We start from the raw sequence: 18,813 nt of genomic DNA, 5'->3' as shown, positions 1-18,813 counted from the left end.
AAGTTAGGAGGAGGTGCGGGATTACCAAAACTGTTGTCCAGAGGGCTGAGGAAGGGTTGTTGAGGTGGTTCGGACATGTGGAGAGAATGGAGCGAAACAGAATGACTTCAAGAGTGTATCAGTCTGTAGTGGAAGGAAGGCGGGGTAGGGGTCGGCCTAAGAAAGGTTGGAGGGAGGGGGTTAAGGAGGTTTTGTGTGCGAGGGGCTTGGACTTCCAGCAGGTATGCATGAGCGTGTTTGATAGGAGTGAATGGAGACAAATGGTTTTTAATACTTGACGTGCTGTTGGAGTGTGAGCAAAGTAACATTTATGAAGGGGTTCAGGGAAACCGGCAGGCCGGACTTGAGTCCTGGAGATGGGAAGTACAGTGCCTGCACTCTGAAGGAGGGGTGTTAATGTTGCAGTTTAAAAACTGTAGTGTAAAGCACCCTTCTGGCAAGACAGTGATGGAGTGAATGATGGTGAAAGTTTTTCTTTTTCGGGCCACCCTGCCTTGGTGGGAATCGGCCAGTGTGATAAAAAAAAAAAAAAAAAAAAAAAAACATCGGTCGTTTCCCACCCAGGGAAGGTGACCCGAAAAAGAATAATAATATATTTATGTAAATACATAATAATAATAATAATATTATTATTATTATAATAATCAATATTAATATAATTGATGTTATTATTACAATTAGAATGAGATAATAAGTTGGTGGATGGTTTTTAAAGGTATTATCACGATGGCTAAATAGGTTGTTCAGACATTTAGAGAGAATGAAACGAAATATAATGAATTGGAGATCGTATAAGTTTATTTTTCTTTATATGTTATTTAAAACTATGTACAAAATACAGATAAAGGTATTAACGTATAACAATATGGTACAATGATACTGGATATGAACAAAGAATCTTCACTGGTACAACTCCAGTCCATTAATTACAGACACCTTACATAATGGCACTAATACTGACCTAACAACACAACGTACATCCAACCTCTAAAAAACCTGTGTCATACATGACAGGTTTACGTAATACTGTTGCTAACATCAGACGCTTCTAACACTCTCCCTCCACACACACAAACTGATAGTATGCTCACTGTCACATGCCTAAACGCAAAATTGAAAGCATTAAACACTAAACCATAAACGGATCACTACATAAAAAACTTACAAGGTACATTCAGAGTTACATGTTATAAGGAAGAACTTAACACTGGTACTACTACAGTCCAGTGAGTAAATAAACAGTACAGAATTTCGCTAAGACAAACCTAACACAACCTACACCTGACCTCGAAACAAAGTTCTACAGAATCAAAAACTTATTCTGACACATACATCCCTCACTTCTACTTACACCCCCCAACCTCAACCAGTTAAACCCATGTCCACTCTCACGTGGTTAATCAACATCAACTTACACCCCCAACCCCAACCAGTTTAACCCATGTCCACTCTCACGTGGTTAATCAACATCAACTTACACCCCCAACACCAACCAGTTAAACCCATGTCCACTCTCACGTGGTTAATCAACATCAACTTACACCCCCAACCCCAACCAGTTAAACCCATGTCCACTCTCACGTGGTTAATCAACATCAACTTACACCCCCAACCCCAACCAGTTAAACCCATGTCCACTCTCACGTGGTTAATCAACATCAACTTACACCCCCCAACCCCAACCAGTTAAACCCATATCCACTCTCACGTGGTTAATCAACATCAGCTACTCAAAGAAGTAAAACTACATCCACCCTAAACCTGCAAATAAACCCAGCAAACCAGTGCCTCGGTGCAACACACATAGCCTAGTAACATTAATAGTCATACACCCGAGGCTTTGTCAGGAATATCCCAACCTGGAGTCTACCTGGAGGGTATTCCAGGGATCAACGTCCCCGCGGCCCGGTCCACTACCAGGCCTCCCAATGGATCAGGGCCTGATGAACCAGACTTACTTCTGGCCGCATGCAGCCCAACATATAAACCACTGCCTGGCTGATCCGGCACCGACTTTAAGTATCTGCCCAGCTCCCTCTTAAAGGCAGCCAAGGGTCTATTGGTGATTACCCTTATGGTTGGTGGGAGGCTGTTGAACAATCTTAGTCCTCTGACACATTTCAAAGTGTATCTCTCTCGCCTGCCTTCCAGCGAGTACAGGTTAAGTGCTTCCAAGTGTTCCCAGTAGTTAAGGTGTTTTACGTAACTTATATGTGCAGTAAAGATTCTCTGTATACTCTCTAGATCTGCAGTTTCACCTGCTTTGAACGGAGATGTTAATATAAAGCAGCATTCCAGCCTGGAGAGAACATTTCAATTTACCACAAGCCCCAATTTCGTGGGCCGCTTGACACTGTGCTGTTTGTTCCTCACGGCCCCAGAACCACTTGCGATTTCTACCCATGACTTTGTTCCAGGACGTTGTGCCCGCGTTATTACATCATCTGAATCAGGTGCTGTTGCTGCGCGTTTCCGGGAGCGAGTGTCCCCCACCACACACTTCAATGGATGCATCCCGATGCACATCCATATCTGTTACTAAAACACGGAGCCTCACCTCAGTTTATTACTCAGCACAGGAGTAGGGGACAGTACCTCTGCTCTCACTTAAGCTCCTTCACATGAAGGGGTCTTAGGTACCTCCTCAAGTATGGGTGACACCCCTTCCGATTGGGGGAGGAATATATCCCTTAACGCTTTTTGCAACTCTTCCCCAACGCTGTGTCCTCCGACTCAGGGAGAGCACGAACCCAATCATTCAACACTGTCTTCTCCTGGTCGTCACTGGTGCGATGCACCCAATGGCCTTGATGCTCGCTCCTTCTCCGAAATGTCCATTCTGTGCACACTGTTGGTTCTTCCAACAAGGACACTTAACAGCCTTGTGATCATACCCCTCGCAAATCCGACTCGTGCACCGTTGCCCAGCATAGGACACCATCACCTGGGATCAAAATTCCGGTAGGATTACATATGACGGAACGCCGTATGTTAACAACATCTTCAAAGAATTCCTTCCTTCCGGTAACTTCGTGTAAACACCAGTCGCCACGTACCTCGTTGGGTGACATATATGGTTCCTAATTTAGGGAACACCTGACGTAAGTCTGCCTCATCAACCTCAAAGGGCACATTGCGTAGTTTGACCCATGTGTATTGCTTCGACACGTCATTTAGGTGCACTCTCACGTCGTCATTAACCTCCATCAGTATATCTTGGGATGACAGGAACTTCACAAACTGGCCGGTGGCCCAATTGAGTGCTACACCACAGAGCGCCTTGTTGTCTATCCCCTATGTGGTCTTGATGACGGCTAGTAACAACACATTGGGTGTTATGGCCCCCTTCAGTAGCTCTATGCTCATTGTATTAACACGCTTCCTCAGACTCACTATCATGATGCACACTGACCAATCACACAAGTGAAAGTGTTGAGGAGCTCCAGGGACAAGTCCGCCTCTGCTGTTGTCAAGGCGACCAAATGAATTTTTTTTTATATATTTTATTTAAAACAATGCAATACAAGGTGGTATAAATATATTAAAAAAGTACACAGAAACAGATTAATACACAAGAATCCAAAATGACCCTAAACACGTAATATCCACACCATACATTACAGTGGTATTACACTCTCACACACACCATACATTACAGTGGTATTACACTCTCACACACACCATACATTACAGTGGTATTACACTCTCACACACACCATACATTACAGTGGTATTACACTCTCACACACACCATACATTACAGTGGTATTACACTCTCACACACACCATACATTACAGTGGTATTACACTCTCACACACACGATACATTACAGTGGTATTACACTCTCACACACACCATACATTACAGTGGTATTACACTCTCACACACCATACATTACAGTGGTATTACACTCTCACACACACCATACATTACAGTGGTATTACACTCTCACACACCATACATTACAGTGGTATTACACTCTCACACACACCATACATTACAGTAGTATTACTCTCACACACACCATACATTACAGTGGTATTACACTCTCACACACACCATACATTACAGTGGTATTACACTCTCACACACACCATACATTACAATGGTATTACACACACCATACTCAGTGGTATTACACACACCATACATTACAATGGTATTACACTCTCACACACACCATACATTACAGTGGTATTACACTCTCACACACACCATACATTACAGTGGTATTACACTCTCACACACACCATACATTACAGTGGTATTACACTCACACACACACCATACATTACAGTGGTATTACACTCACACACACACCATACATTACAATGGTATTACACTCTCACACGCAACATTCGAGATCCATTATCAAAGAAAAGTATTATTACCGATAGTGACTTAAAATTTTGTCACTTCCCCCCCCCCCACACGCACACCAAAAGAAACATCATGAATTATCATTAAGCAAGAAATATTTAATAAGTCTTACAATCATTGGTGATACAGGAGCACCAAATCATAAAACCATAACGAATAACGTATTATTGACATATTAGAAGACATGACATACCTAAACACAGTGACACCTCAACCAGGTCGAATAAATACATTGCAAAAATTAATATCACATAGAACATTGGAACAATGTAGTTCAACAGAGCTCAAAGGCTACCTATGTACATGTTTATTTACCAATTAAACCCTAACATTACCACATAATATAAAAACATTGCTACAATACAAGCGATGATAAAATGTCACAATACCTTAAATAATACTAACACAATGTGAATATTACATTTCAAAACACATGTATACAACTACCAATAAAGTTGGTATTACCATTAATGACTTAAACTCATTACACATTAATTACCCCCCTCACCCGAAATAATATGACCGTTATCACGAACTTGTTGACTTAACATCCTAACTTGACATATATGAATAAACTTAAGTGGTAATTATATAAGTATTGGTGAAACAGTGACACCAAAGACACAGGGAAACATGACAAAGTCTTACACATTGACGCTTCATCCAGGTTAAGATACACTTCTAGTGCTTAACAAGTCCAGGAACATTGCCACAATGAAGTTCAACCAATCCTTAATCACAACAGTGTATCTAAGGCGCACGCAGGTGCAGACAGCCACAACTGTGTATGTACCATTACACATCCCATACGCACTGGTTCATACACATTCGCATGTTACATTATTCCAACTCTCTCTCCACACTAAAGTCGCGCACAGTTTTTGCAGCTGTCAGCCCCAAGGAGGCGACCCCGTTTCTACCCTGACATTCCATGCTACAGTAGCATTTACCATCCCTACCCTGCCCCTCCCACCTGATTCACAAATCTAATAAAACCTCTAACGTAAATTCTCTATATCCCTCTGAGAAAGCCTGCTCCCACCTTCTCCCATAAATTTCCCTGTTATGGCACAACGTTTTATAAAACGTAATCGCTAAAACCCGCCTCTTCACCTCACTGACCCCTTTCCCCCTCATTCCTCACGTTATGTATATATAATCTACCATAATGAACGCCACAGCCCTAATGATACTCTCATCCATACCCCCACGTCAAGACTTAAAGCTCTCAGAACAGAAATCCCTTTACCCCCAATCTTATGAAGCACCCTACTCAACCAACTCCTGATGCTACCCATCCCCTCACAAAAATATACAACATGAAACGCCGACTCCTCACCTTCATATATTCCACCCCCCCCCCCTCAAACACACGTCTATCCCTCAGAGCCGTACCTGACGGCAAAATCCCGTGAAGAAAACGATACATTATGTCACGTGCTCATGGTTGTAACCTCATCCTACTTAACCTATTCCATATACTTCCCCATGTATACATGGGGAAAATTCCCTCTACAGGCGCCACAACCCTCCCTACCAACAATTGACACATTGCACCTATTTTGACCTTTCCCGGATCTGGAGCCCACGCTATAGCCCTCAAAACAGTTTCACACTCCCGCAACTCCACTCATGAATACATTTCTCCAGTTGAGTCGGCGCGCGTCAGGTGTTTAACCGTTGTGGGATCTGATAGTGAGGTGTTAGCCAAACCCCTTATATAGCTTCCTTGGATGCTTTACTTTCATAGTTCCTTGATAATGTGAGTAGTCACGAAAGCGCTTGGAATTTCTCTATTTTTTCAGAGTGGAGGCAAAGAGGGGAATGTATGAGAGTATAGTTTTACCAACGCTCTTATATGGGTGTGAAGCATGGGTGAAGAATGTTGCAGCGAGGAGAAGGCTGGAGGCAGTTGAGATGTCATGTCTGAGAGCAATGTGTAATGTGAATATAATGCAGAGAATTCGTAGTTTGGAAGTTAGGAGGAGGTGCGGGATTACCAAAACTGTTGTCCAGAGGGCTGAGGAAGGGTTGTTGAGGTGGTTCGGACATGTAGAGAGAATGGAGCGAAACAGAATAACTTCAAGAGTGTATCAGTCTGTAGTGGAAGGAAGGCGGGGTAGGGGTCGGCCTAGGAAAGGTTGGAGGGAGGGGGTAAAGGAGGTTTTGTGTGCGAGGGGCTTGGACTTCCAGCAGGCATGCGTGAGGGTGTTTGATAGGAGTGAATGGAGACAAATGGTTTTTAACACTTGACGTGCTGTTGGAGTGTGAGCAAAGTAACATTTATGAAGGGGTTCAGGGAAACCGGCAGGCCGGACTTGAGTCCTGGAGATGGGAAGTACAGTGCCTGCACTCTGAAGGAGGGGTGTTAATGTTGCAGTTTAAAAACTGTAGTGTAAAACACCCTTCTGGCAAGACAGTGATGGAGTGAATGATGGTGAAAGTTTTTCTTTTTCGGGCCACCCTGCCTTGGTGGGAATCGGCCAGTGTGATAATAAAAAATAATAATAAATATACATACATATATATATATATATATATATATATATATATATATATATATATATATATATATATATATATATATATATATATATATATATATAACAAGTCGGCCGACTCCCACCGATGCAATAAAATCACAGTAAACAGGTTATATCACAATGCAGTATGACAGTATGCAATATGACAGGCCTTGAGCGTGCGTATTGCATAGGCAAAAGCAATGGCAGCAGGCTACTACTATCCCATGATTGGAGGTTCATGAGTCGGTGGGTGGTTACAGGGAGGGGCAGGTAATACGAGTCACTAATGGAACGTGTACGTATGCAGACAAATGGTATGAGAAGTATTGGAAATATGATGGGGTAGTGGTTGAGGTTTTAGAGCAGGTGTGTGAGAGTGTGTTATGCAATTTGGGGAGCAGTGATAGGGAGGTATTGGGTGGGGTAATAACAGAGGAGGAAATATGGAGGGCTTTAAGTGAAATGCATAAGGGCAAAGCTCCAGGAATCGATGGTCTTCCAGAAGAATTTTATCAACAGCATTGGGAGCTGATGAGGAGCTTTTTGGTAAGGTTATTGAATTTGATGAAGGAGAGGTGTGTGTTGGGCGAGAAGCAGGCAACGGCAGTGGTGGCGTTGGTACTGAAGAGCACCATACCCTTAGGGACTACCAGGCTGTCTCGTCGTTATACATGGATTAAAAGTTGTTTGCCAAGATTTTGGGGAATAGGTTTAGGTACTTAGTAGGGCGGGTAGTATCGAAAACTCAGTTTGGGTTGCCAGGGAGGTCTATGGTGGAGGGGCATGGGTTACTAAGGGGGTTTTGTGGAATCAAAGGGGGAAGGGGGGCGGCGGCGTTGTTGGCATTAGATTGGCAGGGCGCATATGATAAAGTAGAAAGAGGAGCATTGAGGGCTATCCTCAGGAGACAGGGTTTTGGGGATGAAATAGTGGGTTGGATTGATGCGTTGTATCGAGGTGCAATGACGAGGGTCCAGATTAATGGAAGCTTGGGGGAGAAGATTGTAATGGGAAGGGGACTTAGGCAGGGGTGTCCTATGTCACAACTATTGTTTGTATGTGTACAGGACCCCTTTTATAGATTGATGGAGCAATGCATGTGCACTGAAGGGGAGGAGGGATTGGGATCGGGAGGGTTTGGCCAGTTTTTATGGATTATGTTGATGATACAACTGTTCTGGTATGGGAGGGGATGTCGATGGAGGCTTTAGATGGGGTTGTACACTTGCTTGGAGGCGCAACTGGTATGAGAGTGAATACAGAAAAGTCCATGGCCATGGGGTTCGGGGATTGGGCGGGGAGGGCTGCGTGGGTTGTACCATCGTGCGGTAGCAGGTGGATGTGTTGAAAATTTGTGGTATCATCTATGCAGATGACCTATCTGATGCAAGTTAGGAAAAACTCGAATCAGTTGATGGATCGGATTCAGGGTTGCCTGGGAGCATAGAGGTCATATCACCAGACCCTTGTGCAACGAGCTATTGTCATTAATGTTTTATTGTATAGTAAGGTGTGGTACGTGGCAGCCATGTTCCCATTTACTGGGACGGCAATGTCGGGCATACTTAGGAGGATTTTCAATTTCTTGTGGGGATCGGGTTGTGATTGGCTTAAAAGGGAAGTAGTAATGTTACCTGTGAGTCAGGGGGGTTTGGGTTTGCTGGACTTGAAATGGAGGGATAAATGTGTCTTCACTAAGAGGGAGATGATGAGGGAAGGTGTGGGTGGGGAAAGGTTGGTCAGGATACATGATAATTGGGTGGAGTTGCGAAAGTGTGAAACTGTTTCGTGGGCTCTGGTGTTGGCTCAGTATCTGGGAAAGCTCAAAATAGGTGAGCTGTGTAGGATGTTAGTGGGGAGGGTTGTGGTGCCAGTGGAGGGGATTTTCCCCATGTATGCCTGGGGAAGTATATGGGGTAGGTTAAGTAAGCTGAGGTTACAACCTCGTGTGAGTGAAGTGATGTATCATTTTCTGCACGGCATTTTACCCTCGGGTGTGGTTCTACGGTACAGATGGGTGGTTGAGGGGGTGGAATATGTGAAGGTGAGGAAGTGCATTTCATGTAGTATATTTTTGTGAAGGGATGGAGAGCATCAGGGGTTGGTTGAGTAGGGTTCTCCATAGGGTCAAGGGTAAAGGGATTTCTGTTTTGAAAGTGTTAAGTCTTGACATGAGGGAATTGGATGCGAGTATCATTAGAGCTGTTGGGTACATTGTAGTAGATTATAAATAAATATATATATAGATATATTTATATATATATATATATATATATATATATATATATATATATATATATATATATATATATATATATATATATATATATATATATATATATATATATATATATATATATATATATATATATATATATATATATATATATATATATATATATATATATCGTGAGGAATGCGGGGGGAAAAGGGTTAGTGAGATGAAGAGGTGGGTTTTAGTGGTTACGTTTCATAAAACGTTGTGTCGTAATAGGGAAATTTATGGGCGGAGGTGGGAGAGGGCTTTTTCAGAGGGATATAGGGAACTTACATTAAGGGTTTTATTAGATTTGTAAATCAGGAGGGAGGGGCAGGGTAGGGATGGTAAATGCTACTATGGGAAGGGATGTTAGGGGTAGAAATGGGGTTGCCTCCTAAGGGTTGGTCAGTTGTAAAGAATGTGTGTGAATTTTGTGTGGTGAGTGAATTGGAATAATGTATCAATCGAATGTGTATGCACCTGTGTCATATGAGATGCATAAGTGCATATACAAAGTTGTGGCTGTCTGTGCCTGCGTGTGCCTTAGATATGTTGATGGTGATGAGTAGGATGTTGTAGTGAATGTGAATTATAAGGTATTGCGAACCCTGAATGGGTCACAATGTATATAATGTATATTACCTGTTAATATAATTTTATATTGCTGATATTTGCGATATTAGCTAAATCGTAAATATATTGCTTTATATTATTATTTGACTTAGTTATTTTTTTTTATATTTTATTTAAAATTCAGTATACATTACACATGGAAGCAAACATATGTCACTAAACCAATCAACATGTAACAACAAAATTAATACAGCATACATATACACAATCCAAAAAGAAAAAGAAACACTTCACACAGGTGTACCAACAACATATCCAGATAATCTACTTCAGCACACTTATACATCTTATACCAAGTTTTATATACAAAATTCTTAAAGGTAAAAACCTCACCACATACCATTAAAACCAATACATCCACCCCCCACCAAAGGTACATTTATAAAGTCGTACATATGTGCTTTGGAAGTAAAAAGGTACCCCCCCCTCTCATCAAATACCAACAAAACAATAACATACTATAAGAGCGCAGGATACTACTTGCTCTAAGTAACAATTATGAAAACTTTGCCTCGCATACAAGGATAATATACTCTATATCTCAACACGGGTGCAATCCATCCAAGACTTCTTCATACACTATATACCCTATAGCAGTATTAATACATAATATACACCGCTACTTGAACTCATATGCATACCTGATCCAACAAAGTCATCTAAAATTGTGTATTTACACAAAATCAATACACATTTTTACATTACCCACATATACTCTTACATGTGACTTGAAACATTAAAATAGCAAAGGGAAACCAACAGCGTGTACTTAAAATATATAACACTACCCTACACATAAAGTGTCACACGACATGTACTATATAATCTTACCCAGGCCGCTGAAACATTATATGTTAGGCCTTATGTGCCAAAATACAATCTCGCATAATATTAAACTGTACCATGTTACTCATTACAGCTAGTTAAACTTCGAACCTTCAGATATACAGAAATTGTGTAGTACATAATGCTTCCTACAAGAAGGGAAACCCCGGACTTTGTATCACAGCATATTCTAAAGTCATATGGCATACCTTAGTAACACTACGTAGTATGTGCTTTCTATAACATCTTTGAAGACACTCACACAATAACGAACAGTCATTCTCACACACACAAAAGCTTTAAGATTCTACCCTTTCATTCACCTTATATACACACAGTGATGTAGTGCTCCAATACATTACGTACATGTACTATCCAAAATCTTCACAACACAAAGGGAACACTTGTGTAATACCACCACCCACACCACACTCACTACACAGGAAAAGCATAAATGTATCAGTACAAATCCAATCACACACTTTAAAAGCCATCCACACATCCTCACTCAAGAAACTAGTCCGTCGTTACCCCTTACTTAACACTTAAATCCCGTAAATCCTTTAACTTAAAACTCTGGTATCCCTCAGTAAACGCTGTCTCCCACCTTCCCCCATAAAGATCCCTATTGCGACACTTAGTTCTATAAATGGTGGCCGCTAACACCTTTATTCTTTCATCCACACCCACCTCCCTCATAGCCCAAGACGTATAAATAAAATCAGTGACCACATACGCAACCGCATTCACCACCATCTGACTCATCCCACCTATATCTAAACTTAACACCCTTAACACCTGTAACCCTTCCCCACCCACTAACCTAACTACCCTACCTAACCATACCCTCACAGCTTCTAAACAATTACAAAAATACACCGCATGAAAAATAGTCTCTGAACATCCACACGCTTTGCACTCCCCACCCTCCCTTAGTCTCCTATTAAATAACACAACACCAGACGGCAAGATTCCATGTAGAAACCTAAACATTACCTCCCTTACACATGGTATAACACGCAGTTGCCGTAAACATTTCCAGATATTCCCCCACGCATACATGGGGTATGCCCCCTCAACTGTTGCCACCCCTCTCAAGAATCCTCAATTTGAGGGGCTTTGGATCCCTCACCGTCATTAAAACCCGCAACATGGCCTCACCAATCAGTAAATCCTTACCCCCCCACCATCGTTGCATACCCATACGCAGTCTTTCTAGCCCCCTCTCCTCGCCCCCACCTCCCTCAAATAGCCGCGTTTTAGATACACACTCATCATATGCTTTTCTAAAGGTATAAGCCCCAGCCCCCCCTGGCTAATGGGAAGCACCACCACCTCTCTACTTAGCCAGTCACAACCCAATCCCCATATAAATCGGAAAATCCCATGTTGCAACTGTTGCACCTTTCGCCGCCTCAGTGGGTATATTGCCACCACATGCCATATCTTGCTATACAACTGGACATTCATCACAATGACCCTCTGATGCAACGTTAGCTGTGCCATCCTCAAACCACCCATCTTTTCAATACCCCATCTACGGTGAGCATCGAATTTACCTCTTGCGCGACCCTGTCATTCTTAATGTACACTATCCCACAAATCAATAGCTGATCCACCACACTCCACCCGCGCCCTACAGTCCCACCTCTATTTACGTTATTGCCTAGGTCCATATACTTAGACTTTGCCACATTAATTTCCATCCCAGTAGCCTCGCCAAACACATCTACCACCTTTCCTACCTTGTGTAAATCCTTCTCATCCCTCACCAATACAGTTGTGTCATCCACATAACCCACAATACCCGGCCGACCCTCTCGTTCATTACTAACCCCTCCACTTGCGATACTCCACCTAACTGCCCTATAAAAGGGAACCTGGAGGCACACAAACAATATTTGCGACAGAGGGCATCCCTGTCGCAAACCCCTTCCCATCTGAATGTTAACACCTAGCTTTCCATTAACCAGTACTCTCATAGATGCTCCCTGATACAATGTTTTCGCCCAAGATATAATTTCCCTCCCGAATTCCTACCAACACATGAACCTCCATAACGCATCCCTCTCTACACTATCGCAAGCCGCTCTCCAATCCAATGCCAAAACATCTCCACCCCCCAACTCTCCCCTCTGCTCTATAAAACTTCTAATAACTCCATGCCCTTCATACATTGTCCTACCCGGTACCCCATATTGTCCTCTGTCAATTACTTTACCTATCACCTTTTTTATTCTATTCCCTAACATCCGTGCAAATAACTTATAATCGCCACATATGAGCGATATTACTCGGTAATCCTCTACCGTAGTCTGTCCACCTTTCGGAACTAATACCACGACAACGGTCCTTTGCTGCTCACCCATTTCCCTATCATCCTTCATTGCACTGAATAACCTAACTAAAAATCCTCTCAATACTTCCCAATTCCTAACGTAAAAATCATTAGGCAACCCATCTACACCTGGCGCCTTACCTAAACTTGCACCAGACAAAGCTTGCGAAATCTCACTTTCCATGATCGGACCTTCTAATGCTACCCTATCTATACCATCAATCTCACATTGCACAAAACCTCCCATTTCCTTTAAAGCCTCATCTCGAATACCTCCGTTTTGTGCATATGGCCTAAACCATGCATCTAGATATCCACTCATACCCTATGTCGTCAATAATACCTGCCCCTCCCTATACCCTTCCATCCCAACATGAACAGTTAATCCCATCATCTCCGTCGCCACTTTTCTCTTACGCTGTCACCTCAACATACATGCCGAAGGCCTGTCACCCCATAACACCTCTTCCAGCCCACCTAAAACTTGCGCGCCATCAAATCTTTCATTTTGCAAATCTCTAATATGCTCCTTTAATCCCTCAATATCATCCACCGGATAACTAGCACTACCACGCCCGTAGCAAGCTCTCAACTGCCCCTCAAGATAAGATTGATACCCATACTTCAACCTGGTATATTCCCTCCCACTACGAATATAAAATTCCTTAATACAAGATTTTGCCACAGCATCCCACCAACTAACCAGATCACTATTCCCAGGCGAATCTGCCACCAACTCCTCCCACAATTGAACAAATGACTGTCGAGGCTCTTCTTCCTGCAACAACTTTACATTCAACTTCCAAAAACCCTTACACCTTCTTGGCAATCCCTCCCATCTTATATCCACCAAAACACCCCTGTGATCAGAAAATACTACGTCCATTACCCTCACACTATGTATTATGACTGTCCTGGGCATGTACAAACGATCGAGCCTAGCCGCATACCCACGCTTAATAAATGTGTGCTCCACCACCTCACCTCCTCCAACATCAATCAATCCTACACCGGATAACAATTCTCCCAATATTCTCAAACGATGCTCTGCCCCCCTCGGTTCAACATCCTTATTCCTTATCACACAGTTCCAATCACCTCCTATCACAGCAACCCCTGGCAATCCACGCAAATAATATACCAGAATGTCCCTCACGAATTTATTCTTTACCCTTACATCTCCCTCTGCCTGGCCATACACACACACCAACGTCATCTGTACCTGACCCGATAACCCATCCACACGAATCACCCTCCCCTCTCCCCCCTCACTATGCCTGACAACCAACAGGCTAATTTCTTTCACCAAAATGGCTACACCTTCTTTCAATCTGACTGCATGCTCAACATACACATTATATCCATCCACTTTCAACTCATAACCCGGTCTATAATTGTGCTCCTGGAAGAACACAACGTCAACATCATGACGCACCAAATATTCCCTAAACCACTCACACTTTCTCTGTGACCTCAAGCCATTGATGTTCAATGTCAGGCACTTAAAACCGACAAAGGGGGTTTCCCTCTTGACACTATCGACTTATCACCTGATCGTTTTATTGCACTCTTTTCCCTCCCCCCTCCTTTCTGGGCACACTTACCCAACACCTGCCCCTGAGTGCCACTTGAACCTCTCAGCATGGCATCCGCCCATGTTTTCTTCCCAGGCTGTTGTGCGAGCATAAGCACGTCATCTGAATCAGAAAGCACTGCTGCGTTCTTTCGCGTCATACCCTAGACCTGCATCAAGTCATCCAGCGCAGTGCCATGATGAACCTCCACCTCCACAGTTCTCACCAACTTGGCATCCTTATTACACACTTCAGGCCGAGCTGGCATCACCACGCCCTCCTCAACTGCAGACCCAAGATCCAGGTCTGTACCAACATCCTGACAAGGACGCTCATTACCCAAAATGTTCACAAACGTCGACACTATCGACGTTTCAGCTTCTCTACCATTCACTTCCACGATGACCTCATCCAGCACTTGTACAACGTCCAGGGAAGTGATGTCGTCCCCCTGCGTAGCCCCTGCCATCTCCTTTTCTTCGGCCCTCTCAACCTCCTCACTCCATATCAAACTCTGCTGAGGCAGAGTCGAATACGGCTGATTTTGATCCTCTCTCCTTTCCTCCACATCTCGTCGTTGCTGCTGGTCCTTATCACCATGTCGTCTTTCACATTGCACAGCCAGGTGATCATACGACCCACACAAATGGCAAGTGCGTCGCTGCCCAGCATATGTCACAAAAACCTGAGTCCTGAAATCTTCCATCACCACGTACGATGGAATAGGATGTCTGAGCGTCATCTTGACAGAGTATGTACCCTCAGGTATCCCCATATACGGGCCAGCTGACCACCTTCCTGCAGTGACCGTATGTATTGTGCCGTATTTACACATAGTGAACCGGATGTCAGATGCATCTGCCTCGAACGGCACATTTCTGATCTTAACCCATGTGTAATAGCTGGATACATCATGCAGTCTCACCATCGCAGCATGATTAACTGGGATGGCCACTTCCTGACCACTGCCTCATACACATTCGCTGAGCTGAATTTTACAAAAATCCTCTTCGTACCGTTCAGTGCAAGTCCACAAATCTCCTCATTGGCTATTTCGTAGGTATCTCTGATGATTGCAGGCAGAAGCAACTCCATTCATGGCCCCGTTACAGTGCCACTGGTTAATTCAATGCAGACAGTACTTATCCGGCGCGGGCTAGCCTGCGCTATGTTTGTGAAAATAATACTGCCACCAGACAACTCCAGGGGGCAGTAGCAGCACACATCCTCTCCAATCAAGGGTTGAGAGACGAATGAGTGCATTTCATGTAATATATTTTGGTGAAGGGACGGGGAGCATCAGGGGTTGGTTGAGTAGGTGTTCCATAGGGTCAAGGATAAAGGGATTTCTGTTTTGAGAGTGTTAAGTCTTGACATGGAGGAATTGGATGCGAGTATCAATAGAGCTGTTGGGTACATTGTAGTAGATTATAAATAAATATATATATATATATATTTATATATATATATATATATATTTATAATATATATAAATATATATATATACATATAAATATGTCTGTATATTTATATATATATTATTGTTGGTCGACAAAATAATTGAAACACCTAGCATCTTCTCATAATAATTTTGTAACGTGAATAAAATCATGAAATTTTGCTATTTTTGTGTTTTTATGATTTATTATTAGTCTTTCTTATTCCTTTTTGCTGAAAATGTTATTTTTTTACAGATTTATGAAGAGAAATTAACTAAAATCCCTAAAATGATAGATCTGTCAGACTTTGAATGGGTTCGAATTGTTGGTGCTCGTATGGGTGGTTGTAGCGTAACGAAAACAGCTGGACTTTTTGGTTTATCAAAAGGTATTGTCTCGAAGGTGATGACAGCCTTTGCAAAAGATGGGAAAACCTCTTCATCAAAGAAAAACTCTGGAAGGAAGCGAAACCTGTCAGATAGGGATCGTCGAACTCTTTCACGGATTGTTAGAAAGGATCATAAGACTACAGCATCCAAAACTGCAGCAGAGCTTAATGAACACCTCCATAACCCAGTTTCCACAAAAACTGTAAGAAGGGAACTTCATAAAGCTGGATTTTATGCGAGAACTGCAATTAGGAAACCCTTACTTTCAAAAACCAATGTTGAAAAGCATGTAGAGTGGTGTAAAAATCATGAATAGTGGTCCTTAGACCACTGGAAGAATTTTATTTTTCTCCTTATTTCACATTATTTCCAACCTCAGGCCGAGTATACGTGTGGAGACAGCCAAAAGAAGCATATGATCCCGACTGTCTTCTTCCAATTGTTAAACACGAAGGAGGTTCTCTGATGATTTGGGGTGCTATATCTTGGAAATCTGCAGGCCCAATGGTTGCCCTTCATGGCAGAATTAAAAGTTAAGATTAATTAAACATTTTAGCAGATCAACTTCATCCTATGTTTGCAACACCATCATCAATTAAGGAACTGGAGACTGTTATATTTGAAGAATGGACAAAAATACCCCTAGAATCTATTCAAACATTGTATGAATCAATTCCTCGTAGAATTCAAGCAGTAATTACTGCCAAAAATGGTCGTACACTATATTACGATAAATTTGTTTAAAATTTCAAGGTGTTTCCATTATTTTGGCCAACCCCTTGTTTTGAATTGAATCTCACGAAATACACGGATATGACTTTTGGTGATCAGTCAAGTCGACTGGATACCAGAGTGAGCATAGTTTCAAACATATCACCAGTCACCAACAAACGAAAATCCTCTGTAAACAAAACTTTTTTTTTCATAAATCTAGGAGTAGCTTCAGGAATCTCAACCATCATTCGAAACCCTCTATATAATATTTGTCATGCCCATTTTGGAATATTCAACACTAGAGTTTAACTAACACTTGATATATCAGCAAGAATAATCCCCAGTTAAGGGGTTCAAGCATTTGACAAAAGAACAAGTGGAGACGTTGTATAACTATACAAAATAATTTTAGGGAATTTAGATGAGAGACAGAGTTTGACTGTTTGAAAGATTAGAGAAGGTAATATACAGAAGAGATATGAAGAATTCAAGACATAATTTAAACTCAGGAAGGTCAGGAAGAGGAATGGACTAGATAAAGATGTTTGTAGATAGAATCTGGTAAGTGGCAACAAGAAAATTATGGCAGCAGCTGAGACTCAACCCATGTAACCATATAATGTTTATTACATACACATAGAAAAGTACAAACACACTCACAATATAGACAAAGGCATAGTTATGGAGGCAGACTTTATTAAGGAAAACGAAATTTTTAGGACAATACCTGTTACTTTAGAAGGAAGTGACGGATCACAGCGTGAATCATTTAATAAAACTTGAAGAACTCCAGAATGGTTGCGACTCGCTGCACAGTGTAGAGGTGTCCATCCATCATCATCCTGACAGTTGGGATCAGTAGCAGCAAGAAGGATCTTCACACAATCTATATGACCAACCGCAGCTGCTATGTGAAGAGCGCTCTTACCTGCACCACAAAACATTTTGATTTGATTCATCGAAATATAATTAAAATTATTATTGTCAGTAGTAGTTGTAGCAGCAGCAGCATTAGTAATACGAATAGTAGTCATAGTCGTTTATGAATCAGCAGTACTAATATTTATTTTCTTAAAATTTATGTATTTCACATTATGTTTCAACAACAACAACAACAACAACAACAACAACAACAACAACAACAACAACAACAACAACAACAACAACAACAACAACAACAACAACAACAACAATAATAATAATAATAATAATAATATTATTATTATTATTATCATTATTATTATTATTAATAAAAATAATAATAAAAGTAATAATAATAATAATAATAATAATAATAATAATAATAATAATAATATTATTATTATTATTATTATTATTATTATTAATAATAATAATAATAATAATAATAATGATAATAATAATAATAAAAATAATAATAATAATAATAATATTATTATTATTATTATTATTATTATTATTATTATTAATACTAATAAAAATAATAATAATAAAAGTAATAATAATGATAATAATGATAATAATAATAATAATAATAATAATAATAATAATAACGAAGATAACTATTATAATAACAAATCAAGTCCTAAAAAGTATTTGTCTACATTTACTCATATCTTAAATCGTCACAAATGCTAGCTGGAAGACCAGACTCCTCGCACACAAAACCTCCTTTACCACCTGAGACCTCTCCTAGGTTGACCTCTACACTTCCTTCCCTCCACTGCAGATTTATACACTAAGTCATTCTGTTTTG

General features: G+C 41.3%; 1 protein-coding gene across 1 annotated transcript in view; it reads right to left on the bottom strand.

Annotated features, from left to right (window-relative positions):
* The window catches only part of LOC128703859 (26S proteasome non-ATPase regulatory subunit 10-like), a 135,169-nt gene extending 117,056 nt beyond the window's left edge, over positions 1–18,113 (bottom strand). Inside the window, exon 1 of the mRNA XM_070104939.1 lies at positions 17,806–18,113. Within this exon, the coding sequence (XP_069961040.1) occupies positions 17,806–18,112 (307 nt within the window). The 5' untranslated portion in view covers position 18,113. The remainder of the gene's footprint in view (positions 1–17,805) is intronic.
* Positions 18,114–18,813: the final 700 nt, after the last annotated feature.

The sequence above is a fragment of the Cherax quadricarinatus genome, chromosome 95, assembly GCF_038502225.1.
Source record: "Cherax quadricarinatus isolate ZL_2023a chromosome 95, ASM3850222v1, whole genome shotgun sequence".
NCBI lineage: Eukaryota > Metazoa > Arthropoda > Malacostraca > Decapoda > Parastacidae > Cherax > Cherax quadricarinatus.
The sequence above is the reverse complement of the archived record's forward strand: the minus strand, read 5'-3'. Positions and strand labels throughout refer to the sequence as shown.